General features: G+C 54.8%; 1 protein-coding gene across 4 annotated transcripts in view; it reads right to left on the reverse strand.

Moving 5' to 3' along the window:
• Positions 1 to 4,401: 4,401 nt before the first annotated feature.
• Positions 4,402 to 27,737, reverse strand: part of NFATC1 (nuclear factor of activated T cells 1) — a 91,845-nt gene continuing 68,509 nt past the window's right edge. For all 4 annotated transcript variants that reach the window (XM_065932269.1, XM_065932266.1, XM_065932268.1 and 1 more), the window contains one exon: positions 4,402 to 6,232. In XM_065932269.1, the coding sequence (XP_065788341.1) occupies positions 6,230 to 6,232 (3 nt within the window). In that variant the 3' untranslated portion in view covers positions 4,402 to 6,229. The remainder of the gene's footprint in view (positions 6,233 to 27,737) is intronic.

Here is a 27,737-nt window from a genome sequence, read left to right on the forward strand (position 1 = left end):
TCGAAGCCTTACCCCAAGGAGCGAGCCACCCAGAGGCGGTGCTCAGAGACCTGCATGGCTGAGGCCTCATGCACACAGGTGCAGGAGGGAGTCCCCTCAGGTCTGGTGAAGAGCAGAGTCCTAAAGGATTACAGGGAGAAATACTCAGAGACCACGCCAGACTGATGCATGGTGTATATACATCCCCATACTTCGCAGGACACTAGGGAGTATCCTCAGAGGGTTTTGCTCTGAGAGTGGGAAAAATTAGCCACAGACCATGTGTTGCTCTGGTTCCGTCAAACATTTATAACCTGGGAAGACCCAAAAGGATCAAATCTTTCCAAGTGACTTAACTGCTCCCTAGAACAAGCATTCATAAGAACACAGAACATGACCCATGCTCAGTGAGGCAAAAATTCATGTTTGATCTCTGACCCTGGAGAGGACTGGTAGAAGATGCAACCCAGATGAGATGAAAATCAGCTAAAAATTACACCCATCATGGAGTTATCAAACAAGGATATAAAAGCAGTTTTTCTAACTGTCTCCCACACATGCAAGGAGTCAGAGGGCAGAGTGACATGCCCAAAAAAGACTTGTATTGAAAGCTGTAGGGTTGGGGCTGAAGGCACCCTGAGTCACAGCAATTAGATGCCTCCGAAGAGGACGAAGCACAAAAAGCTATGGAAGATAAAACAGGAAAAGTCGGCAGAAGTGAGTGCTCTGAACTGTGGATGACTCTGTGCAGCCTCGGGTGTGTGATCAGAGCTGTGGCCAGAGGGGCAGAGACACTGGAAGAGGTTGTGGCTGAACTGCTCCACTTAGATGAGAACTGTGAACCCACAGATCCTGAAGCCCAGCTGACCCCAAGCACAGGAGAACCAACACGCACATGAGGGCAGGGGTGTGGAGGCCCCAGCTCCCGCCTCCCACTTGGGGCTTAACCTTCCCCTAAACAGATGTTCATCAGTGCTTTTCCTCTGGGAAAAAAAGGAGGAATGGCAGCTGAGGACAAGCGCCCTCATTATCAAGTCTTGACCATGAGTTGCAGCCCTGCAGCAGTGTGGAGGTCGTGACACTTAAATCCTGTGGTCACAGCCTCCAAAAGACGGCAGCTGCTAGAGACAGAAGATTCTGCGGGGTATGTGTGAATGTGAGTGTGTGAGTTTGAGTGTGGTATGTGTATGTAGATATGAGTGTGTTTGAGTATGTGTGTGTGTATATGTGAGTGTGTGTGAGTATGTGAGTGAATGAGTGTGTGTCTGGGTGTGTGTGTATCTGGGTATATGTGTGTGTGTGAGAGTGAATGAGTGTGTGCGTGAGTGTCTGTGTGTGAGTATGTGTGTATGTGTCTGGGTGTGTGTGTGTGTGTGAGTGAATGAGTGTGTGTCTGGGTGTGTGTGCATGTCTTTGTGTATGTGTGTGTGTGTGTGTGTGTGTAAGAGTGTGTGTGTGAGAGCATGTGTGTGCGGCTCTGCTGGCATGCTGGCGCACATCAGCAGGGAGGTCGTCGTGTGAGACGCCTGCAGCAGCTCGGTTCTTTCAGAAACAGGGTGCGGCAGCGTGGCCTCCGTGAGGCTCTCTTCTTGCTCTTGTCATCTGTACGTGTGAAGTACAGACACGTGTGATCTGGGGCCTGGCTGGCACCACCTCAATGACTCAGATGCACAGCAAGGCCCCAGTTCACTGGCAGGACCAGGACGGGTTGACTCCACCCAGGAGGCTGGAGGCAGACATGCAGGAGCTGCCTTCTGCTGGGGCATAAACGAGCACTTAGTCATCTTAGCGCTAACTTAATTTTTTTGGCATAAAGAAGTATAAATATGATGTGCTTCACATATGTGATTCCAAATTAGGTTAGTGATCCAGAGTCTGTCTCAGGGATGGATAATCTAAAAATTGAGCAAGGGAAAGCAGTTCTTCAAAAAGTAAAACACACAATTACCAATTTACCAGGAATTCCATTCCTAGGCGTTCCCCTGGAGAACTGAAAACAGGGATTGGAGCAAAAACTCATATGCGAATTTTCACAACAGTGTTACTCACAGTCACCAAAAGGTGGGTACAGCCCAGATGTCCATTGCCTGATGGACACACAGTGTGGTCTTATCCACTGAGTGGACAGTATTAGGCCATAAGGAATGAAGCTCTGATAAAGGCCGTTACATGGATGAACTTGAAGTCCCCGTGAAAGAGGCCATGTTGTTCAAGTCGGTTTACAAGAAGTGTCCAGAACACACAGATTCACACAGCAGAATTATCATGGTTCCCAGGGGCTGGAGGAGGGGGTGGGGAGTGACTGTTCACAAGTGCAGGGTTTCCTTTTGGGGTGAAGGAAGTTGAGGTATCTCGGCATTGTGAATGCACTAAATCCCGGTTGTACGCTTGAAAGCAGCTCATCTCATCTTCTGTGGATTCCCTACATCTGGCCCTGCTTTCCTCAGCTTCTCTGTCTTTTCTGTCTTTCCTTTCCAAATAACCCAAGCAGTTTATTGCAACGTGGAGCCTGTCTCTGAAGGAATATGTAATGAAAGGGTGCGTAAACCCCTCCTTACAGTGTCGTCAGCCAGGGCCCTGCACCCTGGCCATTGGCAGAAGCAGCTGCCCCACGGCCCCTCCTTGAAACTGGGGTGGGCCCACACGTCCTGGGGTGGGGTGGGTGGTCTGTGTGACAGGGTGGGGGCTGCAGGGATCAGGGGACATTTTCGGACAGAGAGGGGTCTCCCAGAACTCCGGCGAGTTCTGCTTGGGTTGCACTGGCTACAAGGAGAAATTGGGTGTCTATCAGGTTTTTTCACACTGTCTCGGGCTGGGGCAAGGCTGGAGCCACGGGAAGTCTGAGGGGAGGAGGGGGAAGTCAGCAGATGCCCCCATGAGGCTGCCCTGAGTGTCCCAAGTCAGCGGCTCCCGGGCTGCACCTGCCCAGGTTCCTGAAGGGCCAAGCGTCTGGGAGGTGACCTGGCCTCCAGGTCTACACACCTGAGCAAAGCACGGTAGCTGCCTGCCAGAAACAAGTGGTGGGATGCTTTCCTTCTTATTCAAAAGCAACATGAAAGGAATGAAAACTAAGTAAACGGGTATTTGCAGAGGCCCAGCCTCCTTTGAGAGATTCCCTGGTGGCTCAAATGGTAAAGAGTCTGCCTGCAATGTGGGAGACCTGGGTTCGATCCCTGGGTCAGGAAGATCCCCTGGAGAAGGAAATGTCTATCCACTCCAGGATTCTTGCCTGGAATATCCCATGGATGGAGGAGCCAGGCGGGTTACAGTCCATGGGGTTGCAGAGTTGGACACAACTGAGAAACTTCACTTTCACTTTTTCAGCCTCTTTTGCAGAAACCATTGTTATAAAGGTTTTCATTTCTGGGATATAAAATGCCATTGTTGGGAGTGGGGGTGGGCTTATAGAGACTCATTTTGAAACTAACGGCCTCCAGTACATCCTTCAGAGAGGTGGACATGAGCTGTGACCTCCTGCGTGCCCTGTGGCCTCTGGGATGTGCTTTGGGACCCAGCTCTCCAGCGGAGTCCCAGGCTTGAGGCCACCCCATGCTGACCACCGGCCTAGTGTCACCTCCCACGGTCCTCCCCCACCTTAGCCAACCCATGCATCTTCGATTCCCTGAGCTTCTGTGGGTGTTACCGCTGGGCTCCCTTCAGACAGGACAGAAACTGGGTGGGACGGACTCTTGCTAACTGCATCAATGAGATTTTTCTAGGATTTTAGAAGATCCCCTGGAGAAAGGAATGGCTATCCACTCCAGTATTCTTGCCTGGAGAATTCCACGGACAGAGGAGCCTGGTGGGCTACAGCCCATGGGGTCGCAGAGTTGGACACGACTGAGTGACTAACACACACATACACTGCAATCTGTAAACCTTCTGGCCAAAGAAACAGGAATTCTTGAGTTTGAAAGACCTGAATGCAAAACAGTGTCTCCGCAATTCAGTGCACTGAGCCCTGGAGTGTCCCCTGGAAGTTCCTGGTGTCACCCTTGTCTTAGAACAACTTGCTGACAGTCCCCACCAGAGCCCGAAGTAGGGGATGTGGGTGGGGGAGAGGAGGAGACAGCCAAGTCAGGCGGCCACAGGCCTCGTTGTGAAGGTGATGGCAGGTCACGTATGAGTGTGGGAGGTCTCACCTGGCTCTGCCTCCAGACAGAAATGTTGGCAGAAGCGGAGGTCCTCTCCACGGGGCCTGGAGAAGCATTTCTGACATGCCATCTAAGCACTGGGGACGCCACTAACATCCACGCCTCCCAGGGTGGCCTTCCTGACGTGTAAGGAGGCGAGAACACGCCTCACACGTGCAGCTGGACGATGGGAAGCCCTTCTACAAACACAAGCACACGGACCTACAGCAGAAAACACGCTTAGAAACAAAGAAGATTTTTCCATGCATGGAATGACTCACAGTCCGACTAAGATGGTCCAGCAAAAAAAAAAAGAAAGAAAAATATTGCTTTATTGGATCTATTTTCTACCTACAAAGAGAGCGAACACAGTATCAAACATCTCCTTTCTGTCGGACGGTCTCCCGAGAAACGTCTCATGCAACTCCTAGGAGGCGCAATGCAGGACAGGGCTCCAGGCGGGGTTGTGGGGCGCTATGTACAGGAAGCCATATACTGTCAGCTCTTCACAGTAATGTGCAAATGTTACAAATATGGCTTTCAGGATTTCATTTCTGGGACTTAAAAACAAGTAAGACATAGTCGTACAGAACAACATTTTAAAAATAATTCTTTCCGTGGGAGAGCGCCTTCCCAACTGAAACACTTGAGTTTGGTGACAGGATGTGTCACCTCCCCCGAGGGTGCAATTCGTCCACATTCCAGCAGGGGGCGTGAGTTCCTAAGGCACAGTTACCAGGTTAAACGTGTTCTCATTAAAGCATGCTTTTTGGTTATGTGAAACAACAGGTCACGGCTAGCAATAACGCGCAGTAAGCTGTTATGGGTACAAAATGCAGTAGTAAAGCTCACACTAACCTATGTTAACAGTAACTAGTCTGGAAACACTACAGTCACCACAAAGTAAAACGCTGTTTTTGGTAACGGTTTCCTCAGATGAAGCACTTACAAGGCTTTTGTGAAAGGATGATCTTACAGCGGAACAAATATATTACACTCCTTCTGTAACACTATTTACAGTTCCTTTCCAATTCTGCCATTTGGTGTAATAGCCGATATCATGGATGCACCTCTCCTGGTTCTAAAGTGCTTGGTTAACTGCAGGAGACCCGAGACGCAGACCTCCCGGGGCCGGGGGTCGCCCCCACGGATGTGGCTATGGGGAGCTGGATCTTGAGCCTCCGGTGTATTTTCCAAAACGGATACTGATTATTGCTGACACGGACGCCCTTGCTGGGTGGAGACTGAATGTCACCACGTCGGTTATGTTCACCATAAATATATGCCTATATATGTACACACATGCAAATGCAAGACCTATCCCAAGACAGAGAGATTTCTCTTTTTGTCCAGTAACCTATCTTGTGCTATTCAACTTACCTGTGCTATGTCTGAAGCCAGATTAAAAACAAAATCCTAACATGCTACAATGAACAACCCTATGGTCTGAGTAACACAGGGGAGGGAAGGTAGTCACAAGATCTGAGATGACACTTTGGAGCAGTTCTGAAACGCGCTGAGTAAGGCAACAGAATTGTATGTCACAGCCCAGGAAGAGGTGGAAAAGTAGGAAACATGGCAGGGTTTCCTCACAATGCCCAGTCCTCCAGTATTCTTTTGATTTATACAAAGGATAAAGCCTCGTGATGAAACGTCCTATAGCTTCTGCTCCTACAAATGCCCTCCTGGTAGCCATGTCAGTGCTTGACTCCACAGTGCCCAGCTGCTGCAGTCTGCTGAAATAAGGCACTTCCACTGAAAAATCCAGCGTGCCTGAAGGGCGCGGCTTGGGGTCAGGCCGCCATGTCGGGTCGAGGCCACGAGGGCAGTGTCACGAGCTCTGTCTTCCGTGCTCCCCCCACCCACCCACTTTCATTTCCTTCTTGAGGTGACTTTCCTTCAGAAGAGGGATCGGTCCTTCCTTCCTTGGGCTACTTTGCACAAGTGACCTGAGCCTTCACTGCGGCGGAAGCTCCCAGTGGTACCAGGTGTGGATTCAATTTGTTGACTCAGAGTCATCACCGTGGAATAGACAGACACCACGCAGCCTCTGAGAGTCCATGCTGCCAACTACGAGTGGATGTTGGTGCTGGAGAGGTCATTGCGGATTATCTCATTTACTGTAAGAAAACAAAAGTAGAGGGAGTCAGAGAGACAGGACTCCACACTCAAGTTTACGTAAACACCAGAAATCCCATCACTCAGTTATGTTCAGCCCGTGAAAAGTTGTCCCCTGAGAATGAGCCCTGAGCCGGCAGGAGACAGCTGCCCCAGGCCCGGGGCTGTGACCGCAGGGCCAGCACTTGGGCTGAGACCAGGGGCCCGTGTCAGGCTCTGATGGCTGACCCAGGGCAGGACGCCATCTGCGCTCATGCAGGTTTGCAAAACCAACAGATAAACCCCGGCCGTGGCAGCACCGCTTGAAGCACAAGCCCCGTGGGCCCCTTGCTGCGGCCTCGTGGCCAGGCGGCTCAGGGAAGGTCGGGAAGGAGGGCTGACTGCCCGGCCTGAGCCTCCCTTTGTTCAGGGCTCTTCCTTCACCTCTGTTGCCTCGTCCGTGTCCACCATCGGCCTGTGATTTTTGGCAGCTGGGGAGGAAGTGAGCGGAGCTGGCAGAGGCCTCGGGAGGGACCGGCAACCTCCGTCCGTCCGCCCCCACCCCCGACAGCACAGATGGGAAATGTCATCGGGAGGCTGTCGGCACCGCTCTCAGGGCTCAGAGGTGGGGACGTGCTCGCGTCACGGAACTGCCCGGGCTCCCCTCTGCCGCCAGATAAACCATGTGTTTCTGCCGAGGCCCCGGTGGGCCGAGGGCGGCTTCCCGGAGCAATCAGTGGGGCGCGTTTCCGAGCCCACTCCCTTCCCTAAACTGCTTTTCAACACCCCCCTACCCGCCAAGTATTTTTAAGAATAACAATAATAAAGCACAGTGGGGAACCAGGAATTGTGTCACGGGAACCGACAACAGAACTTGCTGGCCCTGTGGACCCTGGAGCCCGGCTCCTCCTGAGGAGGGGGCACGTGGGGGGTGGGGGTGCCGGGTAGCGGCCCACAGGGACACGCCCGGACTGACACGGCTGACAGGTGGTCACAGGTCCTCTGCCGATGGCCCCAGCCTCATGCGGGAAATGCTGGACAGGCAGCGGCTGCCTCCACGACCCTCGGCCAGTGCACCTGGGCCCAGGCACTGCGGCAGGTGGGTAAGGCCACATGCCCCTGCCTGGCTCACGGGTCCCTGAGGACCTGGGGCAGGGAGGGCGGGGGGACATGGGCCCCCAGCCCAGCAGCTCCTCTGTTTCCTCCAGGTTCAGCCTCTGTGCTCCTAAGTCTACTAAGTCTAGTCCACCTCTTCCAAGCGCTGCCCTGAAAGGTCATTCTGACAAAAGACAGTCACAGGATCTGAGTCTCTCTGAGGTCTGGTCTGGGTCAGGATGGGCCTCAATGGCACCCAGGGTGTCTCTGCCCCAGGCCAACTGTGCAGAACAACTAGAGACAGAGAGAGAGCATATAGAGAGTGTACGTGGGGAGTGGAGGGGACGCGAATGCGGGAGAGAGCGTAGATGGGGGGGTGGCGGAGGGGCACGGACTGGTAGAGAGCATATGTGCGGGGGGGGGGGGGGCGGTGCGCAGATGGGGGAGTTGGAGGGGGGCACGGACGGTAGAGAGTGTACGGGAGAGAGGAGTACTTGCCGGGGGTGGGGGTGCGTACATTCAGGGGCTGCAGGCAACCTGTGGCAGCCTGGGCATGGAAGAGCCATTCACACTGTCCTCACTGGGCACCCGATGGTTTACGGGGCACTTTCCTGACCGTGACCTCATTTTGTCCTAAAGCAACCCGAGGCCAGGGGCCTGGTGGGGCTGCCTAAACTTTTCCGAGAAAAGAAGCAGGTTTGGGGCCACACAGCTCAGGGTCCCTCCCACTGGGTGACAGCTACTACTGAGAAAGGGTGACGGAGGTGGTGGGGCCAGCTCCATCTCAGACCAGAAATCACCTGTCTTGCCTCAAGGCAAAGATTTCACAGTGGGAACCGTGCTCGACCTCACCTGAAGGGGGTGGGGGTGGAGGTCAGTCACACCACTCAGAATCCAGCTCTGCCTTCCCAGTTTTAGGAAAATGGAAATCTCAGCGCAGTCTAGTAAGATCAGGAATGGATGGCTGAAAAATATCTGATGGGCAATAATGACTGGAACTGGGAGAGAGACCTGAGAGGTAATGCTGTTGCTAAGTCGTATCCAACTCTTTGCAACCCATGGACTGCAGCACGCCAGGCTTCCCTGTCCTTCACCAGCTCCTGGTGCTTGCTCAAACTCATGCCCATCCAGTCTGTGATGCCATCCAACCATCTCATCCTCTGCGTCCCCTTCTCCTCCTGCCTTCAATCTTTTCCAGCATCAGGGTCTTCTCCAATGAGTCGGTTCTTCACATCAGGTGGCCAAAGTATTGGAGCTTCAGCTTCAGCATCAGTCCTTCCAATGAATATTCAGGGTTGATTTCTTTTAGGATTGACTGGTTTGATTTCCTTGCTGTCCAAAGACTTTTAAGAGTCTTCTCCAACACCACAATTCAAAAGCATCAATTCTTTGGCACTCAGCTGTCTTTATGATCCAATTCTCACATTAGTACATGATTATTAGAAAAACCATAGCTTTGACTATATGGACTTTTTCTGAAAAGTGATGTCTCTGCTTTCTAATGCTGTCTAGGTTTGTCAAAGCTTTTCTTCCAAGGAGTAAGCATCTATTACTTTCATGACTTCAGTCACTGTCCACAGTGATTTTGGAACCCAAGAAAACCTGTCACTGTTTCCATTTTTTCCCCATCTGAGGGGTAAAAGTGAGGGGGTTGGGAGGGAGCTCTGAGGGTTAGTAAGGCAGTCAGTGGAGTAGCTGAGAATCTTTACTCAGGGTTAGAGAGACCACAGGAAAAATAACATCTGTTTGACGAGATAAAAGGGGAAGAAACCTCAGCGGTGGGCTTCCCCTTTTGCCTACTGGGGCACCTGAACCTTTAAGGGGGTGCCCGTGGTGGGGGTGGGGGTGTAGTGAAGAGGCATATCCCGGACATTCTGGGCCCAGACAGGAGGCCAGTGCAGGGCTCTGCTCTGAGCGAGGCCTGGTCCCGTGGGGAGCCCCCAGGAGAGCCACAGGGGCCAGGGTGGGAGCAGAGCTCCTGCCCATCGCCGTCAGCTGGGGTCTCTGATGAGCCCCCTGTTGACAAGTTGTTGGCTGGACCCAGTGCTGTCCACAATTGGAAAGGGCAGGCTGGGGTCACAGTGTTTCATTCCTCTTAGGAACAGACGCAAGAACTACCCACCCCCCACCCCTATACACACATCCTCCTGCATCTTCCCTGAGCACTGCGGCCTGAGAAAGGTGGAAGACCAGCAACCCCCGGTGGATGACGCTTCCCACAAGGGTCCCCGGGGTTGAGGGTGGGCGTTCAGACCTCACTCCCTTCCACAGACACAGTCTGGGTAGGAGCCCTGCAAGGAAGCCATGATGGCCCCATTTCACAGATGGATAAAGAAAGACCAGGTCAGGGGAGGGCTGAGGTGGAGGGGCCCTGACAGAGGGTGGGAAGTGGAGCACAGGGTCCCGGCCCCGGTCCTCCTGGCCACGACTTCCTATCTTCCCTCCATGAGGTCATGGGTCCGAGCCCCCATCAGGCCCAGCCCCGGGGGCTCCGTGTGGGTTATTTCGGGGGTGGCTTGCTTTCTTTGATATGGTTGTGCCAAAGACACCTACGGTTTCCTACAATGTCTTCTCTCTACTGATAATTTCCACCTTCTTATTCAGCTTTTCCACCGACACAGAGGTTTTTTTTTTCTTTACAGAAGTATTTTGAACTGCAGGTAACATGTGACCCTCCCGGATCGTGAGGGGACCTGAAAGAGGAACCTTTGCTGTGTTTCACGTCAGATGTCCCTGCAACAGGATGTGGTGAGCTGTTATACCACAATTTAATAAGAAGGGTTTTTTCCCTTATATTTAATTTTTCTCTAAAATGCTCCTGAGGTGGAAACTATTGTTTTTTTCCTAAAACTTATGTGGCAGTTTGAATTGTTGTTTTAATCTGGGATATAGACGCAGGATGTGTGTATCTGATGCCCACACACAAATCCACCTCTCTATATAAATATGGGATTGAGTGAAAAGGAAGTTACATTTAAAAAAAAATACCAAAACTAACATGCACAAAGCACATAGTTTTCACCTGTACTTGACTGACATTGGTAAATGTTAACTATATCCTTCCTGAAACCATAGAAAGATGTCTCTGCTATTCATAAACGAGTGTGCAAAGTCACTAATAACGTGAAAAGTCCTTTTAAAGTAAACTATTTGGCTTTCTTTTGACTCCGCTGTGAGAGTAGCTGGCATCAGAGCCTCCCGTTGTGCTGATACGCTGCGGCTCGTCCCTGCGGTTTCCCCCGTGGGCTCCGTGTGACTATCTTCAGAACAGAGCAAACCTAAAAGGAATCGTGAGTCTGAGTAGTTTTTTACATATTTCTCTCCTTTCAACATCTGACCTTTAAGTAAACGTTCCCACGTTTCTGAATTCTTGGTTTCTGAATGCAACTACAGATCTCAAGACAGATCATAAGGAATGAACAAACTATTTACCCAACTCCTACGGTTAGTTTCTAAGCCCTTGCATGTGTATTATTCTTGATCCTGCAGCAATCCTATGGAGGTAAAGGTGGGGAGGCTCAGCCATCCTGGCCCCTGAGAGAAGGTGAGAAGCTGAGACCCTGACTTGGTGACCTCAGCCTGGGGCCGCCCCTCCCCACCTGCACACATCACGGGTCTGGAAGCTTCCAGACTGCTCCCTCGGGCTCCACGGGGCCGCGTGACCTGCTCTTTCTCAGTATTGACTATGAAAGTCGGAAAGGCTGGGGAGATGCACACAGGGGCAGGGACCCCGGCAGCCAGGCTGGTGAAGCCTGCTCGCCTGCCCTCCTGCAGGGTCAGCCCCCGCCAAGCCCTGTCTGCCCCTGACCCTCACCGTCCTCACCCGCAAGGTGCTCAGAACACAGAGGCCAGAGAGGCTGAGGCCACAGTCTTTCATCTCCTTTTCCACAGCATGTTTTCAAAACAAAAAATCCACACCCACCCACCACCACACATACACACACAGTGCACTGTTTGAGCCAGAAAGACTTTGTCTTTCGTTTTTCCTGTATTGCTTTTCTGTGCTTTAGAAACTTTTTTTTTTTTTAAGGGAGAGACGTTGCAGGTGACCAAGGAATCCACAGGGTCTCTGTGCTGACCATTTCCCCTGACCTGGAGGAGCTGCACGTGGGCAGCCAGCCCCGGCTCCCACACTGCAGGCAGCCGAGCCTGCAGGTGCCCCTCGCTGTGGGTGCGGGTCCAAGGCCAGGAGGGGCCTCAGAAACAGCACCCCGCCCCCGCAGTGGTGCCTGCGCATGGTGCCGACAGGCAGGGGCTCCGAGAGCTGCTCCCAGCCAGACAGGCTTCTTGCAGCTCCAGCAGGCTCTGCCCAGTTTTAAGGTCTGACATCCAAGTGGCAGCTGCCCACCATCCAAACGTCCCTCCTGCTTATGATTACCTCTCATTCCTGCGGCCCCGAGGTGGCTCCTCATCGCCAGCATCCCCACCTTATTTGTCCGAGACTTTATCACCAAGTGCCCCACTTCCTACCCTAAGTGAAGACGCAATATGTGTGCTTCTGGGTTTGACTCTAGAATAAATCGGGACTTTGAACACGATGATAGCAGTATCACTTTGCTCTGAGAGAGGAAAGAATGAGTACAATGGAAAGCCCAGGGTCCTGACACCCGCAGGTTCCCGAGACCCTGGGAGATATAGGACGGCACGTGGTCAGAGTCAGAACACAGAGTGCAGTGGGGCCAGGGCTGCACAGGCCGCCGGGCGTCCTCACTTGGCCTCCAGCTCCCCGAGGGAGCGGCCTGCTCCCTGGGGCCTGAAGGTCCGGCTATGAAGACATGGGTGTGCCTGAGGCCCTTTCCGTCCCGTGAATCGCCAACTCAGTCTTGTCAGATGGAGAACAGACCCCTCCTGGACTCGAGCTCTCTGTGCCGGGGACAGGCGAGGCGTGACGCGGTGTCTCCCAGCCCCCTGGGGTGATCACTGTTCGGATCGCTGTGGACAGGACCAGGAGGGCAGGAGACACAGCGGTCGCCTCACTGCGGGCTGGCTCACCGCAGCCTGCGCTGGGAGACCCTGTCTGGTCTGTGTCCGCGCGGCGGGACAGCGGCTGAGGAGGCCCCATCAGCCTCGCCTCCGGCCTCTGCAGAGGGAGCAGAGCTGCTCGAGTGCCTTCCGGGGAACTTTCAGTTACCGACTACCGGTAAAAGAGAACCTGACCAGCTGTGTGAGGGGCGGCCGCCCTGTTCTGAAGTCCCTGAGAAGTCTGGGTTCAACCACGAGACACAAGACGGGACGTGGGCCCGGCCCCTCCGCTCTCAGTTTCCACGTTCCTGACGTCCCGCGTGGATCCCTGCCCTGTCAGAAGAGGGCCCGTGTAGGTTTCTCTGGTTAATGCCATCGCCACGTCCCTGAGAGGGCCACAGACACCAGCAGTGCTGCTGGGCTCTCGCTGGACACGGGCTCAGTGACACGCGGGACAGTGGCCTGCTGGCACGGGCGGCGGGCTCTGCCCTCCTGCTGCAGGCGCGGGGCAGGAAGGGCCAGGAGAAGCAGGTGCCAGAAGCCTCCGGCTGTCTTCACACAGCCATCACCCTGGTCTCTCAGGCCTGGGTTTGGGCTCAGAGAGTAACAATCTCGCTCAGCAATGTTGACCTCGCCTCACGGTTTAATCCTTGCTTTCAAGTTAACTAACTCAGATAAAGACTATGCCTTACAAATAATACCTTTGTGTCAATTAAAAAAAAAGTATTTGTTGATATACTGCCTAACTACATACCTGTGTGTGTGTTAGTCACTTAGTCGTGTCTGACTTTTTGTGACCCCATGGACGGTAGCCTGCCAGACCCTTCTGTCCATGGGATTCTCCAGGCAAGAATACTGGACTGGGTTGCCATTTCCTTCTCCAAATTACATACCTAACTACATACAATACACTTTAAAACATCTTTCTCTTTTTTGATAATTATGTTCCAATAAGGAATCGAATTGTACTATGGATTTTTAAAAACTGACAGTATTTATCTACTGCTACTTAGCAAACTAGTCAGCCGAGCAGGGACACTGTCATTTTTTCCATTTCTGGTTATACAACATGCTGTGATGTTGCTTTTTTAACAAAGAGAACTAGTTCTTTAGAGCATCACTGTCCTTTAGACAAGAGCAATATAAGAAACAAAAGAAAGTCTTGGTGACTCCCCCAAGGGGTTCCCACAGAATTCTGTCCCCATCTCAGTGCGAACGCACCACCCCATGCTGTATGAGATCCCATGACTTTCCATCAAAGCTCATGATCAAATTAAATACAGCACATAAGTAAGTACATGGCACAAGAGCAACTATTACTTCTTCACTCCATCTTCCTCCAAGGGGTAGAAAAACGCACATCCTTCTAGAGGACAAGTCATCAAAATCATTCTTATTTTTAAGGGAAAGCCAAAATAGCTTTCTGAAGAGCAAAACAAAACAGGAAGGATATTCTTTCCCATTCCTATAACTAAAAGATAATTTAAAAAAGTATTTGCTAACTTTCCCAGAAAATGCACCTTTGGCTAAAGTTAGTATGTAAGTAACTTAAGAGGATGATAATTTAGGTGGACGGAAGCAGAAATGTCTCAGCCGAATCTATTCTTAAGGAACTAACCTCTAGGAAGTCTCTGGATCATGTTTGCTGTGCTTGCCTGCGAACCTAGTGATTCTTGGGTAAGGAAGCCCTTTCTGGTGGCTGTGCGTCCTTGCAGACATAAGGACGTTCACTCCTGATTCCGTCACCAATGGGATGGATGTGTCCCCATTTGCACTGGATACAGGCAGGCACACTCCGTTGTCTCTGTGGACTTGAGCTAAGCCATGATTCAACACGGTTAAGGCCACAGTTCAGAGAGCAGAGGCACCAGGGGAGTGCGTGCCCCGTGCAGGAAGCACGAGGTGTGGCTCTGTGTGGGTGTTCAGTTTCCTGAGAAGGGGCGACCTCATGGCAAGTCCACCTCCCTCACAGGTGGGCTGGGCAGTCTCCCAGGTCCAGTGGCCTCCGTGTCCAGCGTGACCATGTCTGGTCTACCCGCAGCCCCTGTCCCTCCCTGAGGAGGTGCCGCCCTGTAAGACTCTGGACTGAAAACGGTGATTTTTGCCACGTGTGCATCACAACTGCCGTAATTCTGAAAATGCAGAGTTGCAACAGCACTAAAATCATTCTTCACTTTTTCTTTTTTTCCAGAGATGCTTTGTGAGGCAGTGGAAAATAAAACAGTTTCTCAAGTTTCATTAAAAAGTAAGTTCTCGTGTTACCTCGGGTGTCCTGGACCTATTTCAGCCTTCACTTATTTTTATCTTTTTAATCATAATAAGCCACTGCCACGGGGCCTGCTATTTTTGGAAGGAGAGAATGGGATGGCAGAGGGGCTGGATGACAACAGTCACGGTTTTAATAAAACATGACCCTCCCAGCTGGATGCGGGTTGGCCCTGACAGGCACCTCTGTTATGCGGGGCTGCCAGCCATTAAAACAGAATAATTGTCCTGCCTCCATGGCCGCTTCCTCATTTAGCCTGAATACTCCAAATAATGCAAACGGCCCGTGTGGAAACTGCAGCGTCCGTGGGGAGTGGGGGCCACGTGACGGGAGGGTCCCCGCTCGCCCCTGGCCTCCCGCTGGTGTGTGCGGTGGACGCCTTCCATGTGACCTGGGCCATTATTCTAGCTGTGCCAAGCTCGCTCCACGTTACTCACTGGGGTCATTAAACCACCAACAAGCACTTTTCCCGGGCATGCTTTGTGCCACTGGGGAACACATTGCCCCAGTGATGAAGTTCCTATGCTGACTATTAACAAAGTTGGAAAAATAAAAACAATTAAGAGACCCGTTTAATTAAAAAGTAAAATTAAACAAATAGACCTCGACAAGGAGCCGCCATGGTTTTGGCAGGCGTGCCCTGTCCCTGGCTTAGGGAGCTCGGGTCCCCTTCCCGGTTGCGGGCACCCCTGGACCCACGACAGTCAGCATGGGGCCAGTCCTTCTCTGTGGGGCGGGGGGTGGGGGCGGGGAGTCAGTGAGGTCAGAGGTGCCTGCTCCGAGTCTGAGGCTCTTAGGACCGCCCGGTGCAGGATCCATGACCTCTCAGCCGGCACCAGTTTTGGTCGAAAGACGCTGCCCATGAAGGAAGCTCCGGAGACCTGGGCTCGCAGGAAGAGAAACCCTGCCTCAAAGCTAACCGTGACCCTGAACTAAGCCCTCAGCCCCCCGAGCATCAGTAGTAGGTCTGTCTGGTTTGACCGCGTCCGCACATGGCCAATGAGAGGACTGCGTCTGAAGGCGGCATGGGGCAGAGGGGTGACTGCCGCTGTCCCCTCCCCCACGGCGGGGAACCTGGTGAGGGGCCAGGGACCCGCACGCTGTTCCTCCTGTCCCCTTTCATGACCAAGCACCAGGGTCAGAAGGAAGCCGGGGATGGGCAGACCCAGCATCCGCCATCCCACGACGACCAGCAACACGCCGGCCTGTGCCCCACTGGGCCATCACCCCACCCTGCTCGGACTGGCCACCTCCCCCGCCTGGCCTAGGCCCGGAGCTCCTGCCAGCCGGGGATGCTGTGCCGCCTGTGGCAGACTCCGAGCCCCATCCAGGCCCAGCGAACACTCTAATAAGATCCCAGGGACCGGACATGCTAAGCAGACGCCAGGGACTCAGTTCGCACCCACGACATCTAGGTAGCCCTGGGCTGGCTGGGGGGCAGAGAGGAAACCTTTTGGGTGCCACAGAAGAGAAGTCTCTAGAGCTGCTGTGCTGAAGTCCATGCCCACGTCCCTGTGGACAGAAAAGCACGCTTTCCTCACCTTTAGAATATTCTGAACTAGCGTTCAAATCGCTGAGAAGAGGTTTTGTGCTGCAGGCCCCAGGCAGCCCATGGACGGACAGCTAAGAGCTTCTGGCTGCTCACTGGGGGGCGAGGCTGGCGGCAGGGGCTTGGCATGGACCTCTCGCCTGTTCACTGGGTTGTGCCCCTAGTTCAGTGTCAACTAACGGCCTTGGAGCCCCGAGCCCCCCATGCTGGGCACGGGGGGGGGTGGATGTCCTTGTCTCCGAGGGCGCAGGCATGGCCGCTACACGGCAGCATGCCCAACCTCCTGGCTCCAGAGTCCCTCCTGAATCTCATCGGCCCCAGGCCGTCATGTCTGCCTGCATCCCCACCTCGGCTCGGGCCCAGCTCGCACAGGGTGACCCGGACATGCAGTCCCATGGCCAGCCTCGCCAGCTAACCCCCGACCTCCTCACGGCACGAGCCCACCTGGAGGGTCAACTGTACCTGCGGGTTGACAAAACCCACTAACAGCAGAACCTGTTTGCTCACTTCATAAAGAGCAGATCCATAAAGATTTGGACAGAAAAAAAACCCCACCACAGAAGGCATGAAGAAAAAAGTGCAACACCAACTTGGTAATCGATGTGTAAACTCCTAATTTGGAAAACATCGGAAAGAGAGCGAAGCAGGGAGGCAGAAAATTCAGGCAAATGAGACAGGTCCCATAATCTTCAGGACATATTGACCCTGGAGTAGGAAAAAAGCAAAAACCGAGATTGAATTTTTGTATTGATTATCCAATTATTAATCTTTATAGAAACTATTCCAACACTGCACATAATGAGTAATTCATCAAAGTATATTAGGTGCCATGGAAGTTGCCTTCAGTATAAAGGGCCATTAAGTTTCTTGTAATTGCACATTACTGGAGCTTTCCTCGCTCTAAATCAAATCAACAGGACCGGCACGCACGCACTCTAATTGACTCTGTAATGACGCCATGCCCCTGGTGGCCACGAAAACGAGCAGCCCCGCGGACCCCATCTCAGGCCTCAGGCCACACGACCCCTGCCCCGCGGACCTGTCTCAGGTCTCAGGTCTCAGGTCCCAGGTCCCACAACCCTGGCCCCACGGACCCCGTCTCAGGTCTCAGGTCCCACGACCCCGGCCCCGCGGACCCCGTCTCAGGTCCCAGGTCCCACGACCCCGGCCCCGCAGACCCGTCTCAGGTCTCAGGTCCCACGACCCCGGCCCCGCGGACCCCGTCTCAGGTCCCAGGTCCCACGACCCCGGCCCCGCGGACCCGTCTCAGGTCCCATGATCCCGGCCCAGCGGACCCTGTCTCAGGTCTCAGGTCCCACGACCCCGGCCCCGCGGACCCCGTCTCAGGTCCCACGACCCCGGCCCCGCGGACCCCGTCTCAGGTCCCAGGTCCCACGACCCCGGCCCCGCGGACCCGTCTCAGGTCCCATGATCCCGGCCCAGTGGACCCTGTCTCAGGTCTCAGGTCCCAGGTCCCATGACCCCGGTCCTGTGGACCCATCTTAGGTCCCACGACCCCGGCCCTGCGGACCCTGTCTCAGGTCTCAGGTCCCAGGTCCCACGACCCCAGCCCTGCGGACCCGTTTCAGGTCCCACGACCCCGGCCCCACGGACCCCGTCTCAGGTCTCAGGTTCCACGACCCTGGCCCTGCGGACTGGTTTCAGGTCCCACGACCCCGGCCCACAGACCCGGTCTCAGGTCCCACGATCCCAGCCCCGTGGACACCGTCTCAGGTCCCAGGTCCCACGACCCCGGCCCCGCGGACCCCATCTCAGGTCTCAGGTCCCAGGTCCCGTGACCCCGGCCCTGTGGACCCATCTTAGGTCCCACGACCCCGGCCCTGCGGACCCTGTCTCAGGTCTCAGGTCCCACGACCCTGGCCCTGCGGACTCCGTCTCAGGTCTCAGGTCTCAGGTCCCACGATTCCGGCCCCATGGATCCCATCTCAGGTCTCAGGTAGCAGCCCACAGAGGGCTATGGCCGGGTCTCACACTCCTCGGGGGAGTGGGCAGGGGATCCCCTGTGTTTCCATCTGGCACCTGGAAAGGTCGCCCGGACTGAGGACAGCATGGGGGGCCAGGGAACCTCCCCACGGAGGGTCTCACAGGCTGGTTTCTGGAGGAGGTTCTATCAGTTGACCTTGCCTGCACTTGACAGACACAGAATCAAGGCTGGAAATGTGTCCCCCATGCTGACGACACTGCACTTCCTATGTGACCCAGAGATGCCACTTGAGGCAGAGAAGCAACAGCCCCTGAGGCTTTGCTCCATCTCTGCTTCTCCTGAAATGGCCTCCAAGAGTCCTGAACCTAAACCTGGATTCACCGGCCTCTATGAGTCACGGGCAGCTGCTGGGGGCCGTCTAGAGCGTGGCTCTGTCTCCCAGAATTGTTATTTATATTCTAAACACTGTTTAACCTGCTCTCTCTGACTCCACTCTAACTTCCCAGGGGTGAGGCATCTGATCCGATCAGGCACCTTGACTACCCGGCAATGCCCCAGCAGAGCCAGCAATCTGCAGACACCGGTTGGTTTCTGTCCTCTTTGAAAGTTGGATTACTCTCTACCAGGAGACTCACTGAGGCTTAGTCTGGGCCCCGCAGGCCTCAGAGATCTCGTTTTCCAGCTGTGAAGTCATGGCCACAATAACTTCAGCACATCTTCCTTCTTGTGGGGCAGAGCTTGGAAACTTAACATTAATTTCTTCTCTGTTTATCTAAATTAGATTTCTTTTTTCTTTCAGAAGAACACTTTTAAACATTAATTAATTAATTTTTGGCCATGCTGGATCTTTGTTGCTGCAGGCAGGCTTTCTCTAGTTGCAGAGACGGGGGCTACTCTTCATTGCAGTGCATGGAGTGTGGTGCACTGCACTCTAACTGTGGTGGCTTCTCGGCTCGGAGCATGAGCCCTAGGCGCACAGGCTCCAGCTGTCGTGCACACGCTGCAGCTGCCTGAGGCTGTGAAACCTTCCTGGCCCAGGGCTCCAACCGTGTCCCCTGCACTGGCAGGCAGATTTCTTAACCCACTCTCCCACCAGGGATGTTCTGTCTAAATCTAACTTCTGAAGAAGCCTTGATATAGCTCTTCAAAAACAAAAAACAAAACCAAAGAACCAGCACGTGGAGAACAAGCTGGGTAGGGTATTTGTTCACAGTGTCAGCTCAGACTGAGGATCACTGAGGCCTTCCAGCGGTTTCTGGACAGGTTGTCTCTATACCCGAGCTGTGCTGGGCTTTCACGTGGGATTCAGACGACTGAGCTTCAGGATAAATCGGGGCCTATTTCCATCACAGGCTGTGAAGACACCCGAGATGAAGTGACAGGAGTCTCGAGCCAGGAGTGGGGCTCCGAGCTCAGCACCTTCCCACTGGTCACGGCCCCTGGTCCACAAATCGTCAGAAAAGCTCACTGCACAAGAGCATGGTCTTATCCAAATACTCTATAGATTCAGCAAGCCCCAGGAATCCCACAAGTTTCTGCAAAGCCCTGTGGTGGGCAGGGTTACAAACTGCTGGGATTCAAGGGCATGTTTCTAAAGCCACGGGAAAAAGCCATGTTTCTAAAGCCTCTAAGCAGCCAGGGACAGGGAGGGCTCCATGAGGGAACCTCCTCCGAGGGTCCTGCGTTTCTAAGTCTCCTCCTTACTCTCCTACCAGTCAGGAAGCGCTGGACGCCATCTGCAGAGCGAGGCTCACCCGCGGCCCCCTTCCTGCCCTCTGTGTCGGGAACCCACTGTGGACCTCACCACCCCAGGCAGCCTAGGTGACCCCAGCGCCGGCTCTGAAGACTTAGTAATGGTGGTGATCGGACACTTCGAACTGACCAATGGTGGCCAGGGGGCATCAGCATCTTTACAGCTCAGAGGTCGTGACCTCACAGCCGACCTGGGCTTGCGCAGAGAGGAACAAGACGCGGTGCAGAAGGGGGCAAGGCAGGCGAGGGCAGGGGCGTGACGCTGTGAGGCTGCTGGAGAGCACTGGGGGCAGTCTACTCGCAAGAGCCCACCTGGCTCGCTGGGCTAGCCTGTGGCCGAGTTTCCATCCACACACTTCCCTGCAGCCCGCGATTCTGCAGCATTGTGGCAGGAAACCACGTGTGATCTGATGCGAACGACTGTCTCCATCTGGGTGAGCGAAGGAGGTGTCATAGCTCAGGGGTTACAGGTGCGGGTGCGGGGGATGATGGGCATGGTGGGGTGTGACGGGTGTGTGTAGGGGTGACAGGTATGGAGGAGTGTGAGAGGTGTGTGGGGTGTGTGATGGGTATGTGTGGGGGTGACAGATATGTAGGGGGTGACAGGTGTGTGTGGGGGTGACAGGCATGGTGGGGTGTGACGGGTGTGTGGGTGTGACAGGTGTGTGGGGGGGTGACAGGTATTGGGGGTGACAGGTGTGGTGGGGTGTGACAGATGTATGTGGGGGTGACGGGTGTGGTGGTGGCGGATGTGTGTGTGTGGGGGTGACAGGTGTGTGGGGGTGACAGATGTGGTGGTGGGTGATGGGTGTGTGTGTGGGTGATGGGTGTGGTGCCGGCAGATGCACGTGTGGGGGTGACAGGTGTGTGGGGGTGACGGATGTGGTGGTAAGTGATGGGTGTATGTGGGGTGATGGGTGTGTGTGGGGGTGACAGTGTGTGTGGGGGTGATGGGTGTGTGTGGGGGTGATGGGTATGGTGGTTGGGTGACAGGTGTGTGTGGGGGTGACAGATGTGTGTGGGGGTGACAGGTGTATGTGGGGTGACAGGTATGTGTGGGGTGATGGGTGTGTGTTGGTGTGACAGGTGTGTGGGTGTGACGGGAGTGTGGGGGGGTGATGAGTATGTGTGTGGGGTGATGGGTGTGGTGGTGGGGTGACGGGTGTGTGTGGGTGTGACAGATGTGTGTGGGGGTGATGGGTGTGTGTGGTGACGGGTGTGGTGGTGGGTGATGGGTGTGTGTGGGGTGACGGGTGTGTGTGGGGGTGACGGGTGTGTGTGGATGTGATGGGTGTGTGTGGGGGTGACAGGCATGTGTGGGGGTGACGGGCGTGTCTGTGGGGTGATGGGTGTGTGTGGGGGTGACGGGTGTGTGTGGGGGTGACGGGTGTGGTGGTGGGGTGACGGGTGTGTGTGGGTGTGACAGATGTGTGTGGGGGTGATGGGTGTGTGTGGTGACGGGTGTGGTGGTGGGTGATGGGTGTGTGTGGGGTGACAAGTGTGTGTGTGGGTGACGGGTGTGTGTGGATGTGATGGACGTGTGTGGGGGTGACGGGCATGTCTGTGGGGTGATGGGTGTGTGTGGGGGTGACGGGTGTGTGTGGGGGTGACGGGTGTGGTGGTGGGGTGACGGGTATGTGGGGGTGATGGTTGTGTGTGGGGGTGACAGGTGTGTGGCGGTGGCGGGTGTGGTGGTGGGTGACGGGTGTGTGTGGGGGTGACAGGTGTATGTGGGGGTGACAGGTGTGTGGGGGTGATGGGTGTGAGTGGAGGTAACAGGTGTGTGTGGGGGTGACAGATGTGTGTGGGGTGACGGGTGTGTGTGTGGGGTGATGGGTATGGTGGTGGGGTGATGGGTGTGTGTGGGGGGTGACAGGCCCGGGGGGTGCTAGGCAGGGCAGGGGCTGCTGCGCTTCGCTGTCTGGACAGTGGACGGGTGCTGGAGGACAATGGCCTGTGCTCCCAGGGCCGTCTTCCATCCAGCAGAACACCGAGGTGACAGGCAGACTCCGACATACATGATTTCAGCTCCTTTCTTAAACTAAAACGCCTTAAAGCTGCCTGCACATCTCCCCTCCAACACGGCCAGGACACTGCGTTTCCAGCGTGGCCACAGACGGCCTTGCGCCACCAGAGCAAACACTCAGGTGACGGCCCGCGGCGGCCACCTCTGCAGCCACCACTGCTTTTCCTCCGACCGACCGTCTGCCAAGAGGAAATTGCTAGCTGCCCTGGGAGCCTGCGAATCCCAGAAAACAATCTTAAATCCACAAAAATAATTGAACTTCGCTTCTACTGAGCCACCCGTTCCATTCTGATTTTTATTACAATGTCAACAAGAGTTTAATTTGTTTTAAAGTTTAGGTTCTTAAGCCTGAGTGATATACGGTAGTTTACAGCTTGCTGGCAACAGCTACTGTGGACAAAAAAAAAAACCAAACTGCACAGAAAGGCGATTCTGAGTCTGACGCTGGGAAAGCCAGGAGCCCGGCCAAGAGTAGCAGACAGCAGGCTCTCCTGCGGCCAGGACGGGGGCCCCGACACGTGACGTGGTCTGTCCCCTCCTGGCCAATCTGAGTCTGGGGATGGCAGTTACGAGGAAATGCCCAAAATGTGGTTTCTCTCATCAAATGCAGCCAGGTCATCTTGGTGCTGCTGTCTTGTCGGGGTTCTGTCCTAAAGACGATCCCAGAGAAAACCCTTGAGAGGAAGGAGTGTGTCAGTCCCCCGGGTGTCCCCCCATGTGCCTCCCCCCTTCAGGTGTCTCCCCACCGGCTGTCCCCACTCCCTGGGTGTCCTTTTCGGGTGTCCCCCATGTACCCCCAGTCCAGGTATCCCCCACTGGGTATTCCCACCCTGCTGGGTGTCACCCCCCCCAGGGTGTGCATCCTGGGTGTCCCCCAGTGTCCCCGCCCCAGGTGACCCCACCCTACTGGGTGTCACCCCCCAGGGGTCCCCCCTGGGTGTTCCCCCAGTGTCCCCACCCAAGTGACCTTCTCATTCACCGACTTTGGTCTGTGAATTTCCTGTCTGTACAAAACGCTCTGACCTCACTCACACTCACAGGCGAGAAGTTAACTCCTGAGGCCGCTGCTGGGGCCCTGCCCAGTCGCGGCTGAAACCTCTGCAGAGACACAGAGTGGCCTGCAAACCAACCAGGCTCGGCATGTGGAGAGACGAGGGGGAGGCCTGAGACGGGCTGTCCCCAGAGCCCTGGGGGCAGCAGAGGGAGCCGGCGGGGCCTGGGTCACGTCTGGACGCCAGGCCTGGTCACGTCTGGAGGCCACACCTCCCTGCTTCCTCCTGCCAGGCCCGCCGGCTGGAGCCGGGGCATCACGGTGGCCTCCCCACGCCGCCCAGGGCGCTCCCAGGCTGTATCTGGAGAGCGGCAGCTGTGCGGCCTGATATGGCGAGTGGGGAAGCCTTCCTGGGGGAGGGCGGGCGGGCTGGGACTGATAAGGCCCCCGCCCAGCCGAGGATGCATCCTGCACTGTGTGCCTTGCTTCAGAGCCTGAGAGCCGGCCCTGGGTTCTGGGCGATAACTGTCTGCATCCTCCAGAGGCCGGCGCGGCCCATTGTCTCAGGACCAGGCTGTGATTAGTCCGGGTCCCCTGGGCCTGATAAGGGCGGATGTTTGAGAGGGGGAATGGACTGTCTTTATTCTTAACTGTGTGGAAGCATCCACTTTGTAATCGGTAAGGAAGGAAGAACCCGGTGTCAAAATTCAGACTGAAAAGGGTAAAGGGGCTCAAGGCTTTGTGCCCAGCTGACGTGAGGACCCACATGGCTCATGCTTTAAAGAGAATCCTTTATTTAGCTAAACAGTAAGTGATGGAGAAGCACATATATTTTTATTCCCCAAGAGAAACTCTGCTATCAGCATTATTTTGTGTCATATAAAAATAGAATTAGAATTTTCTCCCATCGCGCCTGAAAAAAGGTTGTGTGTGTTCCACATACAGAAGCAAACACGCACAACGCACACATGCCTTCACTTCCAAAGCACTTCTCTCCTTTGGCATTGAGTGTTTTAGCAAAACCGTAAGTAATGCCAACGAAGCTGCACAAGAGGTCAGACCTAGAAACGTCCCCAGGCCAGGCTGCCTCTCTGGACACCTTCATATAAATGGACCCACATAAAATGTGGTCCTTTGTGTCTGGCTTTTTCACTCTACCTGTTTTCAAGGTTCAACCATGTCCTACCACAAATCAGTACTTCATTCTTCCTTGTGGGTATGGATACAGCACACTGTTTAAAATCTGTTCTATGGACATTTAGGTTGTTTCACATGTTTGGATATTACACACAATGCCGTTAAAGACATTTGTGTGCAAGTCTTCATGTGTACATACGTGTTCATTTCTCTGGGTAGATGTTTGAGCTTGGGATTGTCGGGTCTTCTGGCGAAGGCACAGTCCAAGTGACTGTACTCCTTATATCTCCACTGGTAACCTGCGAGAGTGCTTACTTCTCCACATGCTCTCCACAAGTTGCTACCATCTCTGATTTTTCACAGCATCTCTCATGGGTGTGAAAAGGTGTCTTCCTGGCATTCCCCAGGACTGACGATGTTGAGTATCTTTTCATGTATTTATTAGCCATTCATGTATCTTCTTTGGAGAAATGTCTATGTAAATCTCTTACCCAGTTTTTGACTGGCTGTCTTGTTATTAAGATATGCAGCTTTTACATGTTCTAAGTGTAAGTCCTTTATCAGACACTTGTTTTGCAAATACATCCATCTTGCATGTTGCTTGTCTATTTTTTTGGCCATGCCACACGGCTTGCAGGATCATGGTTTCCCTGACCAGGGACTGAACTGGGCTATGTGGCTCCACTCCATGGAGTGGGGGGAGGGGAATAGCCCCGAGTTACAGCACCACAGATCTAGTTTCCCAAGGTCCAGTTTCCCTTGAATAAATGCTTTCCAGTTTGCTCTGCCTCTGGGTAGTTGTCAGGTTCTGGAATAATTGATCTGAAAGTTGTGTCAGTGTTTTTACTACTTTTAGGGACTGCTATCTCACCAAGGTCCTCTCTGCATCACTTTGGAAGTCCTGCCTTTCCTTCACTTCTCCTTGGGTCATCAAAAAGTGCCTCCACTAATAACAGAGATTCTCTGATGAAGGAAACACACACCACACTCCACACTTCTCTTTGGCTTTCGAGGCAAGTCCACACATGAAAGCTAGACTCTTGAACGGGAATTTTCGGTCACTGCATCTTAACGACACAGCTCGACCTCAGGGGCCCAGAGTCGGTGCTTACATCGGGGTTGGCGGGCAGGTCACGGAGGACCCCGGTTCTGTCCCTGCCGCGCTCCGAGCAGCTCCAGTGACACCTCTCTCTGAGCTTCAGCCTCCCTCTCTGTCAGCTGGGGTTGAATTGGCGGTTCTGCCCGCTCAGGGCTGCTGTGAGGCTGAATTCGTCAACAGAAACTGTATGTGCAGTCACTCTGGAAGGAGCCCAGCCTACGTGCTGGCACTATTCTTGTCGTCTGGGTTTTCTGCGTGCTGGTGATAGTGTGTCAGGTAGGACACACACAGCTCTGATGGGAACACAGTTTCTCGAACACCAATCATCTGGGTTCTCGCCTGGACCCGAAGGACAGCTGTGCCAGGCAGTCACTCTCCCTCAGAAATCCACACGGAAGGGACACTCCTGTATCAGAAAGGTCACTCAGAAGTGCCACACACCGTTGGCCCTCTGCCTGGCCCTCTGTGGCAGGGCAGCCACATGCCCACTGCTCTCGAAAAGATAGGCATCCAGCAGATGCAGACAGGGCCCTCTGGCCCCGGTCACCACTCCTCAGAGACCCCAGGCCTGACCGCCCATCAGCAGCGGGGCTTCTGAGCACCTTTCCCCTGGTGCTCAGCACAGCCATGTGCCAGGTGTGGGCTCACGTGTCTGAAAGGACCTGCCAGCCCTGCTTGCTCTTCAGTGAGGAAGAGCTGTGAAACGTGTGGCATCGGAGAGCAAAGCCGTGGAGAGCAGGCCTGGAACCGGGCGGTGCTGACTAAGCCCCCTGGGAAGGCGCCCACCTCTCCGCAGAGGCACATCCACTAGGAAGACCATGTTCCGGTCCCAACGCGCCCCCCTGCCAACGCTCTCCCCCTCAGGGCCAGCCCACAAGGGAGCACGCACCGTGACACAGCCGCAGGGCCCCAGCGCGGCGGGCCAGCACCAGGCTCTGGCCCAAGCGGAGCCAAGGGGCTCCGGCTCCACGAAACCTTCCCAGCTCTTCCCTCTGCCTCCTCGCCACCCCCACCCCCGTCAGATTCCTCTTTCTTTCCCTCGAGTTAGTGATGCCAAACAATTCTCCACTTAGAGAAGGAAGTAAGCTAAGACCTAGGATTAAGGGAGAAGGTTCACATTAGCTGAAAGCAAACCACCAGATGCCCCTCAAGTGCCCAGAAAGCAACTGGGCTGAAGAACCCTGGATGAGAGTCGGGCGGCCTGTGCTTCCTGCTCACGTCGGCATCTGGCATCCAAGGGGTGGCCTGAGCGGCTGAAGGCGCGGGGTCACCCGAGCTGCAGGAGGCCAGGAGACGCTCGCTGTCACAGCCCAGCGGGCTGCATCCCAGGGGCCAGGCACAGCGCCTATTTATAGAGGCCCTTACTCAGCGGACACTCAGAGCAGCCCCTGCCTCCCCCCTTTCTCGAGGGGCATGTCCCAGTGGCACAGGCGCAGCAGGAACGCACACACACCGGCCAGGACCATGGAAGCACAAGGCCTGATCGCCGCGCAGGGTTGAGTGGCAGCATCCAGGGCTCCTGCTGTCACCGGCTGTCACTCGGGTCTATCTAGACAGGGAGGAGGGTATTTATTTATTCCGAAGTCTGACCCTTGGAGGCATGGCGTCCCTGGAAGTCTGGCTCAGGGTCCCTGTGCAGACTCACGTCCCAGCGAGGCTCCCAGGGCCGAGTGTGGAAAGGGCCCTGTGCCCTTCCAGACTTTTGGTGCTGGGAGGTGCGGGGCTGGGGCTCTGCTCCCGGGACTCCCGTCTTGGGAGATGAGGCCTGTGGGTCATCAGACTGATGGTAGGCCCCACCCCGGCTGTCTCCAGACGCCGTACTCTAAGGACTGACCCTCAGGACCCGTGCATGGCCGATTGCACCCTCTGCCCAGCAGGTAGAGCCCACCGTCTAACAATCCAGCGTGTTTGATCCAGACTCTTTCAATCATCACTAGGAGTGGGGAGGCCTCAGAGCTGGGCCCTGGGCCAGGTTAGTAAAACTTTCCATGAGGAAAGCCCGCGTTCGCTCCCAGAGCAGCCCCAGCTCAGGAAAGAAGGGGAGTGCGGGGGGAGGGGGGGCGCAAGCCAGACTCAGGCAGACACGGCCTGGCCGCCTGCTCCACCTGCTTGTTGTTTTAATGACATCGAGACTTCTGGAAACCCGAGACCCCTGGAGGGACCTGAAAGGGCCGATTGTGGCTGAGGCCGCGGGGTGGGCTGGGGGGACACAAGGGAGGGGTCGGCAGCGGCAAATGATACCCTGAGACAGTCACTGGCTCACAAAGCGGGTCATCACGTCAGCAACTTAGGGCCTCCATGAAAAGATGGGACAGGCCCCGGAGCTTCAGGGATGTTCACAGTGCTGCCAGCAGATCCACGTCAAAGGGAGCAAGTCCAGGACACAGGGATCAGTGTGTAAGCGAGTGTGAACTGCCCACGTGTACAGCCAAGGAGCGAGTCCAGGACACACAGACTGCTGTGCACGTGTGTGAAACACCATGTGCACACCCGGGGAGTGAGTCCAGGACACACAGACCACTGTGCACGTGAGTGTGAATCACCATGTGCACACCCGGGGAGCGAGTACAGGACACACAGAGCACTGTGCATGTGAGTGTGACTCACCATGTGCACATCTGGAGAGCGAGTTCAGGACACACAGACCACTGTGCACTTGTGTGAAACACCATGTGCACACCCAGGGAGTGAGTCCAGGACGCAAAG

The sequence above is a fragment of the Muntiacus reevesi genome, chromosome 4 (assembly GCF_963930625.1).
Source record: "Muntiacus reevesi chromosome 4, mMunRee1.1, whole genome shotgun sequence".
NCBI lineage: Eukaryota > Metazoa > Chordata > Mammalia > Artiodactyla > Cervidae > Muntiacus > Muntiacus reevesi.